The sequence below is a fragment of the Heteronotia binoei genome, chromosome 11 (genome assembly GCF_032191835.1).
Source record: "Heteronotia binoei isolate CCM8104 ecotype False Entrance Well chromosome 11, APGP_CSIRO_Hbin_v1, whole genome shotgun sequence".
Lineage (NCBI taxonomy): Eukaryota > Metazoa > Chordata > Lepidosauria > Squamata > Gekkonidae > Heteronotia > Heteronotia binoei.
Window position 1 is genome coordinate 77,025,418 of NC_083233.1, and position 23,917 is coordinate 77,049,334.

Here is a 23,917-nt window from a genome sequence, read left to right on the forward strand (position 1 = left end):
GGACGACTCACCAACGGTATGCTGCAGGGCAGGCCTGGTTTTGGCAGGAGCTCATCCTTCCAAGGTCGGTCAAATGAGTCTCCAGCTTGCTGGGGGGAAAGTGTAGCTGACTGGGGAAGGCAATGGCAAACCATCCCGTAAAAAGCCTGTTGTGAAAATGTTGTGAAAGCAACCTCACCCCAGAATCGAAAACGGCTGGTACTTGCACAGGGGACTACCTTTTACACCGCAGCAAAGCTCTAGAACCTCTACATTTTATTGTGTTTTTTATTTTTTAACCGCTCCCCCCCCCCCCCCCCAAAAAAAAACCCCTTGGTTCTGGGCTCCATTTTTCAACCCACCTGTTAGAGTTTTACTTTAAGATTTGACAAACTTTCTAATATTTCCCCACACACAAAAAAATGGTAAAATAACCAAAACGTATAAAGCAGACAGATGGAAATCTTCAGCATGCCCACTATGGTCGCTTAGGATAAAGTAATTAAGAAACTATGACAGGAGTAAGGTTTTATTGTGAGAATTATGATTCAAGAAGCATTTTAGGGTAGACACTGAGCTGATATCATTCAGTACACCTTCCGGTGATGTCAGGGGTATATGGCATATGGAAATAAGTTGTTCTAATGAGCTCTGGCAGCTCTTTTTCTACAAAATTACCCCTGCTGCAGGGTATTCTGGGGTGTGCTCAGTTCTTACGGTGATGCTAGCCAGACCTCATAAGAACATAAGAGAAGCCATGTTGGATCAGGCCAATGGCCCATCCAGTCCAACACTCTGTGTCACACAGTGGCCAAAAAAATCAAGTGCTATCAGGAGGTCCACCAGTGGGGCTAGAAGCCCTCCCACTGTGCCCCCCCCCACAAGCACCAAGAATACAGAACATCACTGCCCCGGACAGAGAGTTCCAACAATACGCTGTGGCTAGTAGCCACTGATGGACCTCTGCTTCATCCATATGCTTATCCAATCCCATCTTGAAGCTGTCTATGCTTGTAGCTGCCACCACCTCCTGTGGCAATGAATTCCACGTGTTAATCACCTCTGTTGATGACAATCTGGTGAGATGTGACTCTCTTAGAATGATACATATACATCTGGGAAAGGGCATTTTTGGAATGGATCTTGTGAATTGTGTTAGTGTTTAGGTGCCTCTGTGGCATTATGATGTGTTTTTGGGTGAATGGAGTCTTGGTTCCGTGGACAGCAGCTGTGGGGAATAGGGTTGCCAAGTCCAATTAAAGAAATATCTGGGGACTTTGGGGGTGGAGCCAGGAGACATTGGGGCGGAGCCAGGAACAAGGGTGTGACAAGCATAATTGAACTCCAAGGGAGTTCTGGCCATCACATTTAAAGGGACAGCACACCTTTTTAAATGCCTTCCTTCCATAGGAAATAATGAAGGATAGGGGCACCTTCTTTTGAGGCTCATAGAATTGGACCCCCTGGTCCAGTCGTTTTGAAACTTGGGAGATATTTTGGGGAGAGGCACTAGATGCTATACTGAAACTTTGGTGCCTCTACCTCAAAAAAACAGCCCCCCCAGAGCAGCGGCGTCACTAGGGCGGGGCCAAGGGGGCCATCGACCCTCCCCCAGAGCATTCTCATTGGCCCCAGGCACTGACCCATGGTCCCCCCCAACAGGAAGGGGCTGGCCCTGGGACTAGAACGCTGCGCTGCTGCTGTGTGTGGGCTGGCCGGGATTCCGAAACCGGGGCCGCGCTGCCGCCGGCTCAGCTAAAAGCGTGTGGGTGAGTGGGGAAAACGTAAATGCTGCAAAACTGGTATCTTGGATTACGGATGAGGGAGGGGCCATGTGAAGTGGGCGGGGTTGTGTGTGGAGGGGGTGACGCAGCCCTCCAAAAGGGGTGATGCCCAATGGGGGGGGGTGACTTGAATCAGTTACACCCCAGGGTGCAACCCACCCTAGTGACGCCTCTGCCCCAGAGCCCCCGATACCTCCAGATCAATTTTCCATTATACCCTATGAGAATCGATCTCCACATAGGGAATAATGAGGTGCCTAGCAGACATTTCCCTCCCCCCGCGCCCGCCCCCCATTTCTGGCGACTCTGAAGCGAGGGATTGGCCTCTCTACTCACGAGTTGCCGCCAACTTCTTCAAAGTTACAGACACACCATCCCAAGCGGAAGCCTTTCAGTTGGAGACTGAAGCCTCCGGAGGTGGAAAGTCACATGGGGGCTGTGGGGGCGGGGCTTCCCCCACCGGCCAGCTAGCTGGGGGCGGGAAGGAGCCTGGGAAAGTGGAAGAACCCCCGCTGGGACCTGGGGATTGGCAAGCCTAGTTCTTCCGGACCACAGTTTCAGAGTGAAATTTGTTCAGTTACCCATTTGTAATTATGGAAAAAAATAATAAATGCATATTCCCCCCCCCCTTTTTGCTTTTATTTCAGGGGGCACCCCTGCACCAGCTTTGTTACTTAATCAACCTCCGGTAGTTACCTTTGGATTTCGTTTCTGACCGGGCCAAGGGCCAGCTTGGATTTCAAGATGCTTATAAAGGAGTATCGGATTCCGCTTCCAATGAGTGTGGAAGAGTATAGGATTGCCCAGCTGTACATGATACAGGTTGGTACCTACACTGCTGTTGACATGTTTCCCTCCGAAACCCCCTGCAGAGAACAAGATAAGTAAGATATATATTTTTTATTTTGGGCCAACGTGCACTAGGAGTGTATAATCTTTGGAGTTACACAGAATTTCTTTATTACCACTTGGCAGCTCAGGAATGACTGCGAGTGGGCAGAAGTGATTAAATGGCTTCTAAAAGACCGAACCTGTGCATAAGTTAGCATGTAATTTCTCAGGAGGGCTTGTTCGTATACGCAAGGCTTTGCCCATAGATGATATGTTCCTGAAAAATGTGCTATGATTATTTCCTCTTAATCTTTTCTACTGCATTTAAATTAGATGTTTAAATAATAATAATAAAAAATTGTACTGGGAGGGGAGGAAACGTATTAACTATGAAAAATTCAACGGCGGGCTCATAAGCCTGTATAAAGAGACACAGTTAGTAGTAGAGAGTGATTCGTCATGATGTTGGTGATTTTGTCTTCTGCTCTTGTAGCCTTTCTTCTGGGACACAGTTAGGTCCCGGTTCCATGCTTTTGAGTTCTGGAGTTGCCAACCTTCAGGTGGGGAAAAACGTAGGCGGCTGTGAAAAAGTACTGTGCAAAGAACAATTACAATTCGCCTGACACAGTTTAATACAAGAATTACACACTCTCCACAAACACTATAGCAGTGCTTAATCGCACTCTGCAATATATTGAGTATTTATGTTAACGGCATTTAAAGGGAAAACACCACAATCAACTTTTTAGCAACAGTACTTCTAAGAGCCCCAGAGAGCACTGAGGTCAGCAGGGAAGAACAAGCTGACCAAAAGAGGCCAAACTGCAGAACACTCGTGCACGGGCCTTTTCCATCGTGGCCCCATGCCTATGGAACCAGCTCCCGGAGGAGGTGCGGGCCCTGCGGAGCCTTGACCAGTTCCGCAGGGCCTGCAAGACCACCCCTTTTTAAGCTGGCTTTTACGGACTGCTGATTTATGATTGTTAAATAAATGGATCCGCCAACACGATTTTGCTTAGGGACCTTCGCTATCATGTAAACGGACAGAAATAGCGCCAGGAACATCACTGTCATTGTCAGATTAAGTTAATTGTGAATTGAATTGCTTTTAAATAATGTTAATTTTAAAGCCTATATATTATTGTATTGTATTTATGGATGTTGTTAGCCGCCCTGAGCCTGCTTCGGCGGGGAGGGCGGGATATAAATAAAATTTATTATTATTATTATTATTATAAGAAAAACATGCAAGGTTTGGCGGGTTTAAATAGCAATTACTTCTGTATGCAACATGCAAAGTTTGCAGTATACTGGACCAACAAAGATGACAAAGATTATTGAATCCGTATATGTGGACAATCAACAGAAAAACAACCTTTGATTCATTCTTCTAACTCTACGCCTAATTCAAGGACTGTTGTCTTCGTTGGCCGTATACTGCAAACTTGTATTCAACTGTGTCACACGAGTTGTAATTGTTCTTTGCACAGTAATTTATCACAGTAATTTTCACAATTACTTTGCACAGTAAATTTTCACTACGTTTTTCTCAACCTTGGCTGTGTTTCCCTTGTTTAGTTGCCAAACCTTGAGGTGCGGCCTGGAGATCTCCCAGAATTACAACAGATCTCCAGTGTGGTGTAGTGGTTAAGAGCAGCAGACTCTACTCAGGAGAATTGGGCTCGTTTCCACGCTCTTCCACATGAAGCCAGCTGGGATACCGTGGGTCAGTTACAGCTCTTTCAGAGCTCTCTAATTAGGGGAGGGACGGTGGCTCAGTGGTAGAGCATCTGCTTGGTAAGCAGAAGGTCCCAGGTTCAATACAACTAAAAAGGGTCCAGGCAAATAGGTGTGAAAAACCTCAGCTTGAGACCCCAGAGAGCCGCTGCCAGTTTGAATAGACAATACTGATTTTGATGGACCGAGAGTCTGATTCCGTATAAGGCAGCTTCATGTGTTCATATATGTTCTCTCAGCCCCCAAAACAAGTCTAGCTCACCACCTAGTGGTTCATAACACTAAAAGATTGTCTGCCAGACAATCTTGGGATCTCCTGGCTATACTACACATGATGTCATATGATGATTTTTATCCAGACAACATGGATCTGCTCCTCTGGAGAAAATGAAATAGCAAAAAATGTGGAAAAATAACGAAAGAATCCTGAAAATGCTTCACAATTCAACAATATATATTCAATAGAAATTCAGCACTGTTACAATACAATTAATTACACTTCTGCAAAAGTTCATTCTGTTCTACAAAAATTCATATAACACTAATGCAATGTGCAGAGACAGAATTAATGTTCATGACAAGACTCTCCACTTGTGTGTGTCAGTTACTTGACTTTAAAGCTCTCATAGACTCCGCGGAAAAAGTGCTAGTGCGGTCCGAATTTCGAATGCAGACGATTTAAGTTCTAGAAATTCTTTCTTCAATCATGCAAATGTTAAATTGAAACTTTCATCAATTGTGAAATTGTTGAAAATAGTGGGTCAAAATAAGCCTCAACAGTAAAGCTGCCTGTAATACTGTTTCAGATTCCTTTGTCTTAGAGACTCTTCCCACATTCCATCATCCAACGAAACGCTTATTACAGCACTAACTCTCTTTGTAGAATAGAATGAACTTTTGTAGAAGTGTAATGAATTGTATTGTAACAGTGCTGAATTTCTGTTGAATATATATTGTTGAATTGTTAAGTATTTTCAGGATTCTTTCGTTGTTTTCCCACGTTTTTTGCTGATTTCATTCTTCATTGTGAAATTCTAGGTTTTATCATCCTCTGGAGAAAATGGCTGCCTTGGAGAGCGGAATCGATGCATTACATTCCTGCTGAGCTCCTTTCCCTCCCCAAACCCAGCCATCCCCAAGTTCCACCCCCAGAATCTGCAGAATTGTCCCAACTTGGAGCTGGAAACCCTGCTGGGGTATATAATAAAGTATATTACAGTCAGGAGCCCCGTGATGCAGAGTGGTAAAGCTGCTCACGCCCTGAGTTCGATCCCAGCAGAATCTGGGTTCAGTTAGCCATCTCAAGGTTGACTCGACCTTCCATCCTTCCGAGGTTGGTAAAATGAGCATTCAGCTTGCTGGGGTAAAGTGTAGACGACTGGGGAAGGCGTTGACAAACCACCCTGTAACAAAAAGTCTGCCAAGAAAACGTGATGTGAGATCACCTCATGGGTCGGTAATGACTTGACGCTTGCACAGGGGGACTACCTTTCCTTTTTAAACATATATTACAGTCAGGGACTAAATGGCAGTGCTGGATGTGTGTAATTGAACCCTGATCCCCTATTTTTTTTTAAATAGTACAGTGGCTTTAGGAGGGGGAATTAAGAGGAGAAGGAGATTGGATTTATACCTTGCCCTTCGCTAACGAAAGAAATTTGGAGCAGAAAAGCAGAAAAGCTGGGTCATGCAGGTATAAACCTCCCCCTAGGCCCCCATTTCCCTGCCCGCAGATGTTCTCATGTGAATTTGCTGGGAGGTAGGAACCTTCGAGGGAGGTGGAGGGGTTACAAATCTCCTTTCCCTTCCCCTTCCCACAACAGACACCCTGTGAGAGGTAGGTGGGGCTGAGAGAGCTCTCCTAGTACTGCTTTTGAGCAGAACAGCCTTGAGAGAACTTGTGACTGACCCAAGGTCACACCAGCAGCTGCATGTGAAGTGGGGAATCAAACCTGGTTCTCCCAGAGAAGAGTCCGCGCACTTAACCACTAGGAGCTGTACCCCTTTTCCACTTCAAATAACCCCCCCCCCCCTTAGGTTCCTACCTCCCAGCAAATTCACATGAGAAAATCTGCAGGCAGGAAAATGGTAGCCTAAAGGTGAAGGTAAATTAATTTGTTGGTTTTAAATTTGATGGTTTTAATTAGATGGTTTTAATGTAACAGTACATTTAATGGAGTAATATATAATTGCTATGTAATTAGTGTATTTTTATTATTGTATTATTGTAACGTCTGCATTTTATGCCATGGAAGCCACCCTGAGCCTGCTTCGGCAGGGAGGGTGGGATATAAGTTAAAAATTATTATTATTTATTATAAAGGTAATGGGAGCCTAGGGGAAGGTTTATAGCTGCACGGCCCATCTCTTCTGCTCCAAATTTCTTTTTGCAAATGAGGGACATCTGGTGTGCTGCTGTTGGTAGACAAGCGCCGGACTTGATGGACTCAGCAAGGCAGTTTTTTTATGCTTACTCCAGCTCCTTGTAGTACTTTTGCTGCAATAAGTGACCTTGAATCTGATTTGAGTACAACCAGAAGCCAAGGGAGGCTGCTGCCTTTCCTCTCCTAAAATAGTATCTGGTTTAAAAACCCAGGTGAAAATGATAAAAATGTACAGGACCAGTTCTCTGGTGCATAGCTCTTTGCTCATCTGTTCCAGTGGGCATGCAAGGTTGCAATGAATCATCTCTTTTTCATGCATCGCCTCTCCTCTGGAGGAATCCCCTGCTGAGGTTGAAAGTGTACAAAATGCTGATGTAGGATTAATTGTAGCTTCTGAAGTATTTGTCACATCCCCCTCCCCTCCTCCCTCCCTTGTTTCTCTCTTCAGGGCGCTCTCAGCACCTTGGCCGACTGCCTTCTGGGCGGCTGGGCATTCTGCAAGGAGCGCGTAACGGCTTCCATCAATTAGAATTAATTTTACATTACAAGAGTGGACTTAATGTACCCTGCATTTGCTTGCAAATCTGGACTTGAGTTGGTTTCCTTTATTAGATTTTAGACTCTGTCAATACCAACATTTTCCATCTGCAAGTTTCCCTTTGGAAGGTCATGCTGGAGAATTCGGACGGGTGACCTCTTGATCGTGCTGAGCAGTGGAACGCACTGGGTCCTTCTGTCTGTCGGTCTCTCTGTCTTGGACTTCTTAATGTATACGCTCAAAGCCTGCAGATACACGAGAACAATTTAAATGCTAACATTTCTAAACACAGCCGGGGAAGCAGAGCTAGCAGAAGAAGCAAAAAAGATTTTAAAAACAGATGTGTTTCTATCTTGCGCTTGAAAGCCAACAGTAACAAGCGTCTCTATTGCCACACTGTTGGTGCTATACATATGTTGAAGGAGACATTATAGTTGTGTATGTGCCCCTTCTTTTAATTTGCTCGCCATTTAAGATCTTTGTCTTAAACTGTGCTAGTTTGGTGTAGCAGTTAAGAGCAGCGGACTCTAATCGGGGAGGACCAGGTTTGATTCCCCATTCCTCCACATTCAGCTGTGACCATATGAACATATGAAGCTGCCTTCTATTGAATCAGACCCTCGGTCCATCAAAGTCAGTATTGTCTACTCAGACTGGCAGCAGCTCTCCGGTAGAGATGCCAATCCGTCGCTTCAGAGTCGCCAGAAATGGGGTGGGGGGGAGGGAAACGTCGGCTGAGCACTTCATTATTCCCTATGTGATCGATTCTCATAGGGTACAATGGGGAATTCATCTGGAGGTTTCGGGGGCTCTGGGGGAGCTGTTTTTTGAGGTAGAGGCACCAAATTTTCAGTATAATATCTAGTGCCTCTCCCCAAAGTACCCCCCCAAGTTTCAAAATGATTGGACTGGGGGGTCCAATTCTATGAGCCCCAAAAGAAGGTGCCCCTATCCTTCATTATTTCCTATGGAAGGAAGACATTTAAAAAGGTGTGCTGTCCCTTTAAATGTGATGGCCAGAACTCCCTTGGAGTTCAATTATGCTTGTCACACCCTTGTTCCTGGCTCCGCCCCAATGTCTCCTGGCTCCACCCCCAAAGTCCCCAGATATTTCTTTAATTGGACTTGGCAACCCTATTCCCCACAGCTGCTGTCCACGGAACCAAGACTCCATTCACCCAAAAACATGTGGCGCAGTTTGGCTTTGCGGTCCTAGCCTTTTAATTGAGTTTGTGGAGAAACACCATTTTAAGCCCGTGCCTGTCTGGGAGTTGGCTAGAGGAGTCTATCAAACTCTAGGCAAGGCTTTGGCGTGGTCTATTCCTCCTTCCCCCTCCCCTCCTGTCTGGAAGCAGCACTTCTGAGGAGGCCTCCTAGAGAGACAGGAACTTTTCCAGGCTGGTCTCCCAGAAGGCTGCAGGAGTTAAAACTGGGTTTCATATTAGAGGTTTTTGGAGGGAAACAGGCAGTTAAAAGTTGTTAGGGGAAGCTGACTGTTGAGAGTTTGATTTGAGTCTTGGGGACTGGGGAGTTGGTTCTGGATGGTACGGTCAGGGCCAGTTATATATTAGGGAAAGAAGGAGCATTTATCCCTACTTTCATTTATTACTTCTGTTCACCCTGTATTTAAGAATACCTGTAAACGGTTTCTTGTTTTACATAAATGTTTTATTTGTTTAAAAGGTAGTCCCTCTGTACCCGCAAGGTTCCCCAACTGCCTTAGACCACACTACTGTTAGAGGGGAGTCCTGGGAAGGCATACAGTTGGCAAGGGTGCCAATCCTCCAGGGGTCTCCCAAAGAAGGACTGTGGTCTCTGTGTTAACCGGGTGCTGGGTTGGCAGAGGACCTTGAGGCCACAGAACTGGCAAGGGGGATTGGGAGTCCTGTTCCTCTCGGTCAGGAACCCCTAAATTGAGCAGGTGGTGGCAGCGTGCCCTAGTGGTGGGAAGAGGATAAGCTCCTTTCAGGTGTTGGCAACTCAAAAGGGAGTTGAAACCGGGTCTGAAGGCGGAATCGGGCCGGTTCCGTCACAGAGTTTAATCCCACTTGTGATTGTTTTCTTAATTCTGTGGCAGGGGTCCCCAACACGGTGACACCTTTTCTGTGTTTTTAGAAGGTGGGTGGAGTCAGATGGGGCTTTCCCCCAGCAAGGCTTCTGTATTTTTAAAAATGTTGCTTCAGCAGCAGCTCAAAAAGATTTGGGGGCCCTGGTCTGTGGCCTGTATCCCACCTATTATATGATGGATTCTGATATGCTTTTGTGCAGGACTTTTTTGGTAGAAGAATTCCAGGGGGGACTCATTTGCATATTAGGACACACTCCCTGATGTCACCATTGTTTCACGCAGGGTTTTTTTTGCAGAAAAAGCCCAGGGGGACTCATTTGCATATTAGGTCACACCCCCTGATGTCACCATTGTTTCACGCAGAGGGGTTTTTTTGCAGAAAAAGCCCAGGGGGACTCATTTGCATATTAGGTCACACCCCCTGATGTCACCATTGTTTCACGCAGAGGGGTTTTTTTGCAGAAAAAGCCCAGGGGGACTCATTTGCATATTAGGTCACACCTCCTGATGTCACTGTTGTTTCACACTTTTTTGCAGGAAAAGCCCAGGGGGACTTATTTGCATATTAGGACACACACCCTGACACCAAGACAGCTGGAACTGCATTCCTGTGCTTTCTGCTCCAAAAAAAAGCCATGCTTTTCTGCCTGGGGTTGGTTGTTTTAAGTTATTAATTTAATATCGTAAGCCACCTCATCGAGTTTCTGAAGAGGTCATTGGATCTTCACTTCTTTCTTCTAGTGGAAAGCAACCACTAGAGCAGGAAACGGTGCAAAACAGGTAGGGCTCGTGTCTAGGGACAGAAGAGTTGAGGCACCGACTGTATCTGTGTCACAGTCCTGCCCCAATGTCCCCCTAAGCTGCGGAGTCTTGTGAGGAAAAATTCTACTTCATGAGTTACTGGCACTAAAGCAAGTTAGCTACTGCATCAGGCCCCCCCACCCACCCAACCCCCCTTGGACCTTTATGGCCCCTCTGTTCCCTGGCCCCCGCTCTCTCCTCACCGCTTTGACGGCCCCCACCCCACTCCGCGGGCGCCTCCCTCCCACCCTCCCAACTCACCAAGGCAGCGAAACAGGGGAGAGCGGGCTTCAGGGATAGAAGAGGCACAGTCCTGCTCCAGTGTCCCCCTAAGCTGTGGAGTCTTGTGATCAAAAATTCTACTTCATGAGTTACTGGCACTAAAGCAAGTTAGCTACTGCATCAGGCCGTAGCCACGGGGGGGCAACCCCCCTTCAACCTTTATGGCCCCTCCGTTCCCCAGACCCCACTCTCTCCGCACCGCTTTGGCGGCCCCCACTCTGCGGGCGCCTCCCTACCACCCTCCCAACTCACTAAGGCGGCAAAACAGGAAAGAGCGGGCTTCAGGGGCTCTTTCAAGACTTCCCCCCCCTCCGCTGGTAACGTGACCGGCGGAAAAGGCCGCTCCGAGGCCGTCAGTTCATACGCCAGCTTTCAGGCGCGCTCAGCAAGTTCAGCGCTGAAGGTCCTGAGCGCGCTGGAAAGCCGGCGTAGGAACTGCTGGCCTTGGAGCAGCTTTTCCCGTCTTGAAAGAACCCCTGAAGCCCGCTCTTCCCTGTTTCACCGCGTTGGTGAGGAGGGAGGGGGAGGTGCCGCGTGGAGGGGGGCGGGGCCACCAGAGTGGCCACCGGGGGGGGAGGCCTCCATCCAAAATTTTTCCCATGGGCCCCCCCATCTGGAATTTTCTGGCTATGAGCCTGTACTGCATAAATTAGTTTGCTCTGGGACCATCCTTCCTGGACTAAGACAATGTGTGAGCCGGAGGCTAAAAAGTTGTGAGCTAGCTCACGCTGACTCAGCTTAGAGGGAACATTGCCTGCCACCCAAGTGGCAACTTTAAAATGGGAATTGAAAGTTCAGAATATGCAGCTACCACCGATTGCAGAATTAGGTAGATTTAGGTGGGCAGCTGTGCTGGTCTGAAGCAGTCGAACAAAGTAGGAGTCAATTCACACCTTGAAGAAGACCAACAAAGTTTTATTCAGAATGTAAGCTTTCGTATGCATGCAGACTTCTTCAGACGAGGGGATAGGGTACAGTGAGCTGAAATACATGTAGTTGGTGGGAATTAGAGTTTGTTTTTAGACTGTTATATTGTTTTAGTATATAAATCTGATTTTCTTAGTATTATTGATTGTTGTTACCCGCTCAGAGCCCATTCGGGAAAGGGTGAGCTATAAATAGAATATAATAAGTAAGAACATAAGAGAAGCCATGTTGGATCAGGCCAGTGGCCCATCCAGTCCAACACTGTGTCACATAAGAATGTAAGAGAAGCCATGTTGGATCAAGCCAATGGCCCATCCAGTCCAACACTCTGTGTCACACAGTGGCTAAAAAAACCCAGGTGTTATCTGGAGGCCATCAGTGGGGCCAGGACACTAGAAGTCCTCACACTGTTGCCTCTCGCAAGTACCAAGAATACAGAGCATCACTTACCCCAGACGGAGAGTTCCAACAGTATGCTGTGGCTAACAGCCACTGATGGACCTCTGCTCCAGATGTTGATCCAATCCCCTCTTGAAGCTGGCTATGCTTGTAGCCGCCGCCACCTCCTGTGGCAGTGAATTCCACGTGTTAATCACCCTTTGGGTGAAGAAGGACTTCCTTTTATCCGTTCTAACCCGACTGCTCAGCAATTTCATGGAGTGCCCATGAGTTCTTGTATTGTGAGGAAGGGAGAAAAGGACTGCTTTAAATAAAATTCTCTCCCCCCCACCCCAGCCATCTCAGCAATTAGCCTCCCATTAAGAGAAGGCCGGCAGTAGGGTTCTGTCAGCTGCTGGCAGAGAGGTCTCCTTAACTGTGTTGGGATGGAGTGGCAGTGCGGCCAGTTCATTGTTCCCGGCCTCCATTGATCTTGCAGTTATTCTTGCCAACGACACTTTTTCTTGGCACAGCAGAAGCGTCCTGAACATGTGTGCCACAGAGATCAGGTGTCTGGAAACAGTACATCCAGTTTCTCCACTGGAAGCCATGTGGATGTACTGGTAGGAGAATATGGGGCCGTTTTCATTGTTGGCATTTTTTTAATTCTCTGTTCCTCTGAACATCCCGATAGATACTATTTCGTTGGTTTGCCCTTACACAACAGTACATTTTAGCCAGGAGCATTGCATTAGAATGAAGAAAGTTTGAGTCCAGTGGCACTTTTAAGTCCAACGAAGTTTTAATTCAGAGTGTGCATGCACACAAAAGCTTGTGCCCAGAATTAAACTTCGTTGGTCTTCAAGGTGCCGCCGAATTCTAATTTTGTTTGATTGCTTCAGACCAACAGGGCTACCCACCTGAATCTAGAACAGGGGTGTCAAACTCATTTGTTATGAAGGCCGGATCTAACGTAAATGAGACCTTGTTGGGCCGGGCCATGTCGGGTTGGGCTGAGCTATGTCGGACCGAGCCGCGTGTGTACCTATTTAAGATTAAGTAGCAGAAATATAAACTTTATAAAGGACACAGACAAACACAATTAAATATATATTTTTTAAAAACTTAAAACATGCTAAAATGTTAGCACTCGTTGGTCTTAAAGGTGCTTTCTTTGTATCACTTCCATGGGATCCAGGGAACTGGGCAAAGGAAGCTCTGGCTCTTTCCTTCCTTCCCTAGGGGACCATGATAAGGTGGAGCCTCAGCCACTAGAAGGAAGAGGGCTTGGCTCAGTAGTTCTGCTGTATGATTGAGAGAGCCTGGGAAAACACGCTCTGCTTCCCTTCCTCCCCAAGGGCAGAGCCTCAGCCAATGGAGAAAATAGAGGCTTTGCTCTGTAGCTCCTGTGCAATTGAGCAAGCCTTGCAAAGCAAGCTATTATGCAGAAGGAAGCAAGAGAGAGGGAGAAGGAAGCAGACAAGAGCCAGTTGCTTGAGGGGGGTGGGCTGATAGGAGCCGCAAGTTTGACACCCCTGATCTAGAAGGTAGAGAATTTGAGTTTCTGTGGGGCAGCCAGAGAGTTCCTCCAGGACTCTCTTTGCATTCTTTTTATAACATTTTATGGTGCGTGTTCTTCTTTGGTAACAGCTTAGACTGGGGGGAAGAGGGCGTGGGCAGACATTTTCCTTCGAGTTGTCTTAAACAAAATGTCCGGCATCTTTGTTTCTTTTTCCCCAAGATGATAGGATAGATCAGAGGTGAGATTAGAGACTTCAGTTATTGTTTGTTGCCTTAAAGGCACGATCACCAACAGCAACTGTGCACCTGGCTGAGAGAAGGGCAAATGACAAACAGGGGGCCAGATCCACAGAGTGGACCACATCTGGGTCTCCACCAATACTCCCTCTAAGCTGTGGAGACTTGTGAGCAAAAATTCTACTTTGTGAGTTACTGGCATTAAAGTTGTGAGCTGCCGTGTAAATTAGTTTGCTCTGGGGCCATTTTTCCTGAGCGAAGACCAAAATGTGAGCCAGGTGCTAAAGAAAGCTGTGAGCTAGCTCACACTAACTCAGCTTAGGGGGAACAATGGTCTATACCCGTTTTGGCGGGGGGTTGAGGCTGCAAACAGGAAGAGCTGGTGTCAAACTTGGAGCCCGGAAGTGGATGGAGACTCACATGTGCCCCTTCCCCCCCCCCCCCGGTTAAACAAAACTGCCTACCCCAATCTAGTTCTTTTACGTCATATCTAATCTTGCGTCATCACGGTTCTTTGCTTTTCCCCACAACTTCAGGGAAAGAAATGCCCTCATTTTGACCCGGGCTTATTAGCAATGGAATAATTAACAGACATTCTCCCATTCTGACCTGTGACTGTTGTATTGGTTTCCCACGCTAATGCGACCCAGATCAAAGGAGAGCCAGTTTGGTGTAGTGGTTAAGTGTGCGGACTCTTATCTGGGAGAACCGGGTTTGATTCCCCACTCCTCCACTTGCACCTGCTAGCATGGCCTTGGGTCAGCCATAGCTATTGCAGGAGTTGTCCTTAAAAGGACAGCTGCTGGGAAAGCTCTCTCCAGCCCCACCCACCTCACAGGGTGTCTGTTGTGGGGGAGGAAGGGAAAGGAGATTGTGAGCCGCTCTGAGACTCTTCGGAGTGAAGGGCAGGATATAAATCCAATATCTTCATCTACCTCACAGGGTGTCTGTTGTGAGAGGGGGGAGGTAAACGAGATTGTGAGCCGCTCTGAGACTCTTCGGAGTGGAGGGCGGGATATAAATCCAATATCATCATCATCATCATCTTCTTCTTCTTCTTCTTCTTCTTCTTCTTCTTCTTCTTCTTCTTCTTCTTCTTCTTCTTCTTCTTCTTCTTCTTCTTCTTCTTCTTCTTCTTCTTCTTCTTCTTCTTCTTCTTCTTCTTCTTCTTCTTCTTCTTCTTCTTCTTCTTCTTCTTCTTCTTTTCCGAAGTTGTTCGTTTTACTGTTCTGCCATTGGATTTTAACTTTGTACCGCTTTGCGTTCTAAACCCCACCAGCTTTCTGTAGCTCTGCTCGCTGTACCTCGTTCCTCGGCTGAAGAAGGGTTGCGTGCGCACGAAAGCTTCCGTCCTGAATAAAAACTCTGTCGGTCTCAAAGGTGCTCCTGCTTTGTTCTGCTGCTTCAGACCAACACGGCTGCCCACCTGGATCTCTAACTGATTGCTGTTTGTGTGGCGAGGGGAAACGTAGAAGGGCATAGCACAAGCTGTTCTGCTCTAGGCCTTGGAGGGGAAAGGAAGTCTCGACGGGCAGCTTCTGTTTTTAGTGACGGCTACATGTTTAGGGCAACGGCTAATACCTCCTTGGCCCTCGACTGCCTCTCCCATGATGATGGAGCTGTAATTACAGGCTTCAGGTTATTATCGTGGTAATAGAGATGGCCAAAAGCCATGGGAAGACATGAGATACGGCCGGGGCTGAAAGCTTTACTTGATTAATGGATGCAATTACTTCGTTTTGATGCGTTTAGATTTATAATGCACCAATACCAATGCAGGCTGAGGCAGGGAATGACCTCAATACAACAAAAATGGAGGCTCATTATAAAGCAATAATGTTAAATATATATTTTGTATGAGTAAGTAGCTTTTATTTGTTGAAGCAACAGAAAAGCTCTTTATCAGGGGGCGGCCAAGTTTGCTTAACCCAAGAGCCGCATAGAATAAACGTTAGGTGTCGGAGAGCCGCAAGATGTGAATGTCCGACGTTGGAGAGCCGCAAGGAAGGAAGGAAGATGGGGAAGGAAAATGGGGAAAGGAGGAAAGAGGGAGAGGTGGAAAGAATGCAAGTTTAACTTGAAATGGATTATCCAAGCCGCTGGCTGGCTTGGCTTGGGGAAGTGGTTTAAAGAGACAGATGAAGAAGAAGAAGAAGAAGATGATGATATTGGATTTATATCCCGCCCTCCACTCTGAAGAGTCTCAGAGCGGCTCACAATCTCCTTTACCTTCCTCCCCCACAACAAACACCCTGTGAGGTGGGTAGGGCTGAGAGGGCTCTCACAGCAGCTGCCCTTTTAAGGACAACCTCTGCCAGAACTATGGCTGACCCAAGGCCATTCCAGCAGGTGCAAGTGGAGGAGTGGGGAATCAAACCCGGTTCTCCCAGATAAGAGTCCGCACACTTAACCACTACACCAAACTGGCCAGCCGATGGGGCAGTGGGGGCTTTGAGAGCCACACAATATGTGTCAAAGAGCCACATATGGCTCCCAAGCCGCAGTTTGGCCACCCCTGCTCTATATCATCTGTAGAAAATGCTGAAGGTTGGATGATGTTTGTGTTACGTATGAGAGCCAATGTTAAGCTGTCAACAATGGTATTTCTGCCTGGCTCATTGAAGCCTGATGGACTGAGTTTGGGGACTTAGGAACAATGGACAGTAGGATCCAAACCTGGACTGCCCTGCTCCAATCACAGGCCTCCTGCTGGTTTGAATGACCCAATAACATGCTAGCGCGGTAACCCAGAGTTGTATATAGTTGGCCCGGCGTGTCACGTTCTCAGGGTGCAGGCAGGCAGGAGTCCAAAGCCAGTCCAAAGTCAAAGTCCAGGAACTCAAGCAGGAGCCAAGTCACCAATGCGGAATCACAAACCGGAATCAGAAGTCAGTGTCCAAAAGCCAAAAGGTCAGGGTGCCAAGGAAATCAAGCAGGTCAGGATCAGGAATCAGGAAGGAGCGTGGATGCCAGAGAATAGACTTGTTGCTTCCACAAGGTTACCAGGTCCTGGGTGGGAGTTATATGGGAAAAACAATCACCCTGCTCCCTGGGTGGCAGTGACTCTGCTAGAACTCAGGGCTGAGAGATCTGAAGCATCGGCGTGCCTCTTGTCTTCACTCTGAAAGTTCTTTCCAGAGCCTGCTTCGAATTCTTGAGATGGGAGGAGGAGAGCTTGGAGGAGATTGATCGTCAACAGCTGACACTGGTGCCTGGAGAGTGATTGATGGGCCAGCTGCTGTTTGTTCAGCTGAGGAACTGGCTGGCAACTCTTCCAGGTCTGTTAACCCTTCCAGCTCCTCCTCTTCAGGGCTCATGACACAGCGGGCTCCATTCTCCAATCTTGTTAGTGCAGCCACCTACCATGTTGTACTCAATAAAGAGATTGTTATCACTACCACCTCGCCTCTTCAGTGCATAGAACCCACTATGTTATAGTTTGGAAGGAGAATCTTCCAGACCCATGGCACAAATGCTCTCTGTAAATTCTCATCATTTGAAATCATTGAATTGCTGGCAGCATTAAACTTGGAGACCAACAAAAGACATGATAACTAAGGGGTTGCTTTGCTGATCCCACCTGTTATGAATCCCCAGCTGCTGAAAGTGAGCACGGTTGCTACCTCATTGGGCTCAAGCCTTAAGAACATAAGAAGAGCCCCGCTGGATCAGACTCGTGATCTGTCCCGTTCAGCATCCCGTCTCACCCTGTGGCCAGCCAGTTCCTCTGGAGGGCCACCAACAAGGCATAGGGGCTGAGGCCTTCCCCTGATCTTGCCTCCTGGCTCTGGGATTCAGAGGTTGACTGCCCCTGAATGTGGAGGTTCCCCTCAGTCATCATGGATCGTAGCCATTGATGGACTTATCCTCCATGATTCTGTCTAATCCCCTTTTAAAGCTGTGTGGCCATCACTACATCCTGCGGCAGTGAATTCCACATTTTGATCACCTACCGCCCATTAGCTTCATTGGATGCCCTCAAGTTCCAGTAGTTGGGGGCGAGAGAAAAAGTGCCCTTTGTTGACTCTCTCCATCCCACGCCTAATTTTATAAACCTCTGTCATGTCCCCCATAATTGTCTCTTTTCCAAACTGAAAGGGCCTAGACTTTTCAGCCTTTCCTCATAGGGAAAGTGCTCCAACCCCCTTAGCAGCTCTAGAAAGAGGGTGAAGTGGAAAATTTGAGCCCAGGTGGGCTTGCCTGCTTGGGTATTGCTTGTGGGAAGTGTCTCTCCTTCTCCCCCACCCTGATTGCGGGAGCTGCTGCTTGGTCTGTCTGGCTTGAGAGATGGCAAATCTCTGCTTCTTCCACACGCAGGTGTTTTTCGTCTGCTGCCACTGAGTAGCACAGTCTGTAGGCATCCCCAGTTTCATAGAAGGCATCTAAATTTGCTCCTGGAGAGCAAGCCCTATGAAGAACGGCTGAGGGGAATGTTCAGTCTGGAAGAGAGAAGAAGACAACGACAGCTGCGGATTTATACCCCGCCCTTCTCTCTGAATCGGAGTCTCAGAGCGGCTTACAATCTCCTTTGTCTCCTTCCCCAACAACAGACACCCTGTGGGGTCGGTGGGGCTGAGAGGGCTCTCACAGCAGCTGCCCTTTCAAGGACAGAGTCTCAGAGCGGCCTACAATCCCTTTTCTCTTCCTCCCCCACAACAGACACCCCGTGAAGCAGGTGGGGCTGAGAGATCTCTCCCAGAAGCTGCCCTTTCAAGGATAGCTCTGCCAGAGCTACAGCTGACCCAAGGCCATTCCAGCAGCTGCAAGTGGAGGAGTGGGGAATCAAACCCGGTTCTTCCAGATAAGAGTCTGCACACTTAACCACTACACCAAACTGGCTCTCAGGAGACAGACACCCTGTGAGGTGGGTGGGGCTGAGAGGGCTCTCCCAGCAGCTGCCCTTTCAAGGACAACTCCTGCGATAGCTCTGGCTAACCTAAGGCCATTCCAGCAGGTGCAAGTGAAGGAGTGGGGAATTAAACCCGGTTCTCCCAGTTAAGAGTCCGCACACTTAACCACTACACCAAACTGGCTCTCAAGAGACAGACACCCTGTGAGGTGGGTGGGGCTGAGAGAGCTCTCACAGAAGCTGCCTTTTCAAGGACAACTCCTGCGAGAGCTATGGCTGACCCAAGGCCATTCCAGCAGCTGCAAGCGGAGGCGTGGGAAATCAAACCCGGTTCTCCCAGATAAGAGTTTGCACACTTAACCACTACGCCAGACTGGCTGAGAGGCGGTTGTGGGGGGACAGAATTGTCGTCTTAAGTATTTGAAGCAGGACCAGATCTACATGTTTTTTGACCGGGGTTGGAGGGGTGGAATTAAAAAATGACGCCACCTTATAGGCCAATTCTATCTTATGGGCCCATAGAATAGAATGGACTCCATACCGAATTTGGCGCCCTTCCCTCTGGTGGGGCCCGGGGCAAGCGCCCCCTCTGCTCCCCCCTAGATCCAGCCCTGTCACTTAGAGGAGGGCAGGGAGCTGTTCCTGTTGGCAGCCGAGGAGAGGACTCACCAATGAAATAAGGGTTTAGATGAAGGGTGGGAAGGTACCAGCTGAACGTTAGGAAAAACGTTTTGACAGTCAGAGTTGCTCAACGGTGGAATCAGCTCCCGAGGGAGGTGGTGAGTTCCCCCTCACTGACAGTCTTGAAGCAGCGGCTGGACAAACACTTGTCCCCAGTGCTCTAGGCCGGGGGTGGCCAAACTTGCTTAATGTAAGAGCCACATAGAATAAACGTCAGCTGTTTGAGAGCTGCAAGGGATGAACCTCAGATGTCTACGAGCTGCAAAACAGGAAGGAAGGAAAGAAGGAAGGCAAGTTAGATGGAAGGAGGGAGATTGGGAAAAATGCCATCTCCAAGCCCACCTGCTGGCTTAGCTTGGAGAAGTGATTTAAAGAGACAGATGCCTTCACCAAGCCGACCAATGGGGCTGTGGGGGCTTTGAGAGCCACAAGGAAGGGAGGGAGGGTGGGAGGGAAGGAAGGAAGGAAGAAGAAGATATTGGATTTATATCCCGCCCTCCACTCCGAAGAGTCTCAGAGAGGCTCACAATCTCCTTTCCCTTCCTCCCCCACAACAGACACCCTGTGAGGTGGGAGGGGTTGAGAGAGCTCTCCCAGCAGCTGCCCTTTCACGGACAACCTCTGCCAGAGCTATGGCTGACCCAAGGCCATTCCAGCAGGTGCAAGTGGAGGAGTGGGGAATCAAACCCGGTTCTCCCAGATAAGAGTCCGCACACTTCACCACTACACCAAACTGGAAAAGAAATAGATGGGAGGGGGGAGATTGGGGGAAATGCATTCTCCAAACCCACCTGCTAGCTTAGCTTGGAGAAGTGATTTAAAGAGACAAATGCCTTCACCAAGCCGACAAACAGGACTGTGGGAGCTCCAAGAGCCACACAATATGTGTGAAAGAGCCACGTGCGGCTCCCGAGCCATGGTTTGGCCACCCCTGTGTCCGTCTTTTAAAGCTTCTGCCGCTTGATCAGCAGTGATCAGTAGAAGAAGCAGGTGTACACACCTCGGGCAGCGATTGCACTATCGGAGCACCTTCAGCTCTCAAACAGTTATCATCTGTTGCCTGCCGTCGCATATGTGCTTGGAATGCTTCTCTGAGCATTTGGCGACTTCCATTGACTTGAAAAGTTCATTCTGTCCCCCCCCCCCCCCCCCCGTGTGTGTGTTTTCTCTCTTTTTGGACGCCTATCAAGAGGCAGTTGATCTTTTTGGTGTGATTGGCCATCTGGAGAATGCACTTTTTTGCTGTTTTGGAAAGCAGCAGGAATTATAATTGGGGCTATTCATCATTTGCACAAACCCGGTGTCTGATAACAGATACATTTTAAAAAGTAAGTCATCTCGTTACGTTCGTTAGTAAAGCACAAACTGGGTAAAATTAGGCAAGATCGGGCATTTAAGCTTGCACTTCAGTGCCATTGATTTCAAATATGTACCGTAGCTTAATTAGTTGAGAGGCAGTTTGGTGTAGAAGTTAAGGGTGCAGACTCTTATCTGGGAGAACCGGGTTTGATTCCCCACTCCTCCACTTGCACCTGCTAGCATGGCCTTGGGTCAGCCATAGCTCTGGCAGAGGTTGTCCTTGAAAGGGCAGCTGCTGTGGGAGCCCTCTCAGCCCCACCCACCTCACAGGGTGTCTGTTGTGGGGGAGGAAGGGAAAGGAGATTGTGAGCTGCTCTGAGACTCTTCGGAGTGGAGGGCGGGATATAAATCCAATATCTTCTTCTTAATTAGTTGAGAGGCAGTTTGTTGTAGTGGTTAAGTGTGCAGACTCTTATCTGAGAGAACCGGGTTTTAATTCCCAACTCCTCCACTTGCTGGAATGGCCTTGGGTCAGCTAGAGCTTTCACAGGAGTTGTCCTTGAAAGGGCAGCTGCTGTGAGAGCCCTCTCAGCCCCTCCCACCTCACAGGGTGTTTGATGTGGGGGGAGAAGATAAAGGAGATTGGAAGCCACTCTGAGTCTCTGATTCAGAGAGAAGAGCGGGGTATAAATCTGCAGTCTTCTTCTTAATTATGCATTACGTACAAATGCATGTGAGAGAGCCTCAGTGTCACAGCACTGGCAAGGGTAAACACATATTTGGACACAACTCAAGAGGGAGAAACCTCTGGAGGGGGGATAATTTCGAGGGGGGAAGCAGTGGAGGGAAGAGATAGGCATCCTTCCCCTTACTTTTCCCCATGCTAAATCCTCCTCTGTTTCCCAGTAGGAGGGCTCATGGCACTATCCCAGTGCCTGGATGCGGTGGGCTAGTGGTTAAGGGAGAGCTGGCTGAAGCTGAATCCATCCAAGACAGAGGTCGTGTGTGGCTGAGAAAGACGGAGATGCTAGCTGGAGGGTTCCTCAGATACTCAGTGGTGTCCTGCTGACAGCTGTAGACTGTAGAGCAGGGATGTCAAACTCATTCGTTACGAGGGCCGGATCTGACATAAATGAGACCTTGCTGGGCCGGGCCATTTAAGATTTGGTAGCAGAGATATAAACTTAATAGAGAACACAGACAAACCCAAATATATATATAATATATTAAAAAACATACTTAAAATGTTAGCACTCGTTGGTCTTAAAGATGCTTTCTTTGTATTTCTCCCACGGGAACCAGGGAACTGGGCAAAGGAAGCTCTGGTTCTTTCTTTTCTTCTTCAGGGGGTGGGGGGGGGAGAGGAGCCTCAGCCAATAGAAGGAAGACAGGATTGGCTCAGTAGCTCTGCTGTGCAATTGAGAGAGCCTGGCAAAGCAGGCTGTTACAAGGAAGCAAGAGAGAGGGAGAAGGAAGCAGATGACAGCCAGTTGCTCGGGGGCCTGATAGGAGCCCTCCGAGGGCCTGATTCGGCCCCCGAACTTCATGTTTGACACCCCTGTGAGCTTCCGGGTGTAGTTGAATTCTGCACTATCATTGCCTAAACAAGTGTCCATGATACCATGGTCAGCATTTTCTTACCTCCTCTTGGAAGATTGGCTACATTAGGTGGGTGTGGCCTAATATGCAAAGGAGTTCCTGCTCCAAAAAAACCCCAAAGCCCTGCTTTTATGCAAGTAGGCATCCCAAATCCCCCGCTTGGCCTGGGGACCCCCGGTTTGGAACCTTCTCCCCCCGCTGGACAAAAATCTGGAAAGCGGGGGGGAATGGCGACCCTTCCCACCCAGCAGCTTCTCGCCCCTTCCCTTCCCACCCTTGAGGGCAGCCCAGCCAGCGGCTCCAGAGGCGGCGGCGGTGCCGGGCGCGCCTCACTCCCGGCTGGCTGCCCGCCGCTGCTGCTAGAGGCGAGCCACAGCGCTTCCCTGGGGCCCTGCCTCCTGCCTTGCCCTCGCCTTTGGTGGCTGGAGGAGCGCCGGTCAGGCGTCGTGGGCGTGGGGACCAAGCGGCGGCCTCCCTGCAGCCTTCGCTGCTCAGCCAGGCCCCGGGGGGGGCGGGGACCGGAGAGAGCCAAGGCACCGGGAGCGGAGCCCGGCTGGGAAGGCGGCACGCAGCCGGGCTGGCCCTGCGGCTGGAAGGCTCTTGTTGCGCTGAAGAGGGAAGGCGCGGTGCACCGGCCCGTTTGGAGAGCCTCGGTAAAGGGCGGCGGGGGGCCGGGGAGGTCAGCTCCAGCCAAGATGGGAAATGCCTAGAAATGCGCGTGGGGGTGTGTGTGTGTGCTTCAGCTGGAGAACAAAAGTCCTCCTCGGCTGGACCTAAGCCCCCCCCCTCCGGGAATCTGGACTTTTGGAATTCTTTGTAGTTCTAGGGAACTGCCTGCATGCCCTCACTGGCTGACCTGCGGGACACGATGAAGATTTCTACAGTTGGGCGGCGGGGGGGAGAAGGGCTCGGAGGAGAATATTCCCTCTTGGGGGGTGGGGGTTGCCAGCTGGGTGAAGGGAATTCCTAGAGATGTGGGGGGGTGGGGAGCTGTTTTTTGAGGTAGAGGCGCCAAAATTTCAGTATAGCATCTAGTGCCTCTCCCCAAAATACCCCCCAAGTTTCATAAAGATTGGACCAGGGGGTCGAATTCTATGAGCCCCAAAAGAAGATGCCCCTATTCTTCATTATTTCCTATGGAAGGAAGGAATTGAATAGGTGTGCTGTCCCTTTAAATGTGATGGCCAGAACTCCCTTTGGAGTTCAATGATGCTTGTCACAGCCTTGATCTTGGCTCCACCCCTAATTTCTCCTGGCTCCACCCCCCAAAGTCTCCTGGCTCCACCCCCAAAGTCCCCAGATATTTCTTGAATTGGACTTGGCAACCCTATATGCAAGCAACCGCTCTTATAGAGGGGGATTTTATTCACTCTGCCACCGCCTCACGACTCGTTTAGGCTGCTGGTACTGCCCCTGGTTTCCGGTCCTAGCGCCAAACCGGGATGCCAACCCGAGATCCGTGAGTATCTGCTCTTTTTATTTTATTCGTGTGAATGGAGAGAGAACAGCAAGGTCTGGGCAAATGGCTTGCTGCCCTAACAGCTGGCAGAACTCCTGTCCTCTCGAGGTCCTTCAGATGCAGAGCACTGTGCACTGTGCAACGTCGCCATCTGTTCCGAAAAGCCTGTGGAAGAGCAGCCCCTTTGGTGCTGTTATTAACAAGCTACCTCTCGCTCTTTTGCTTGCTTGTTTTACATAGCTGCCCCCTCTCTTCCTGTCCCCGGACTCTTGCGTCATACACAGGCCAGGCTAATTTTCATCCTCCACGTGTGCCCCAAACCTTCTGCCTTGGACCAGCACTGGGAGAATTGGTCAGGTGGGCCAAGATAGGACAAATAGTACCTGCAGCAGTTGTGGGTGTCGCCCAACAATTGCACTTGCGACAGGTCTTTTGTGGCTGTCGTAAAGACCCTTGACTCGGACTGGAAGCCACTTTGGGATAAGGGGTAGCCCCCAGTGTTCCCTCTAAGCTGAGTTAGCGTGAGCTAGCTCACAGATTTTTAGCCTCTGGCTCACACATTT

General features: G+C 48.9%; 1 protein-coding gene across 5 annotated transcripts in view; it reads left to right on the forward strand.

Annotated features, from left to right (window-relative positions):
- Positions 1 to 23,917, forward strand: part of PITPNM2 (phosphatidylinositol transfer protein membrane associated 2) — a 269,886-nt gene that overhangs the window by 79,981 nt on the left and 165,988 nt on the right. For all 5 annotated transcript variants that reach the window (XM_060250129.1, XM_060250131.1, XM_060250130.1 and 2 more), the window contains exon 2: positions 2,411 to 2,585. In XM_060250129.1, coding sequence (XP_060106112.1) covers positions 2,508 to 2,585 — 78 coding nt within the window. In that variant the 5' untranslated portion in view covers positions 2,411 to 2,507. The remainder of the gene's footprint in view (positions 1 to 2,410; positions 2,586 to 23,917) is intronic.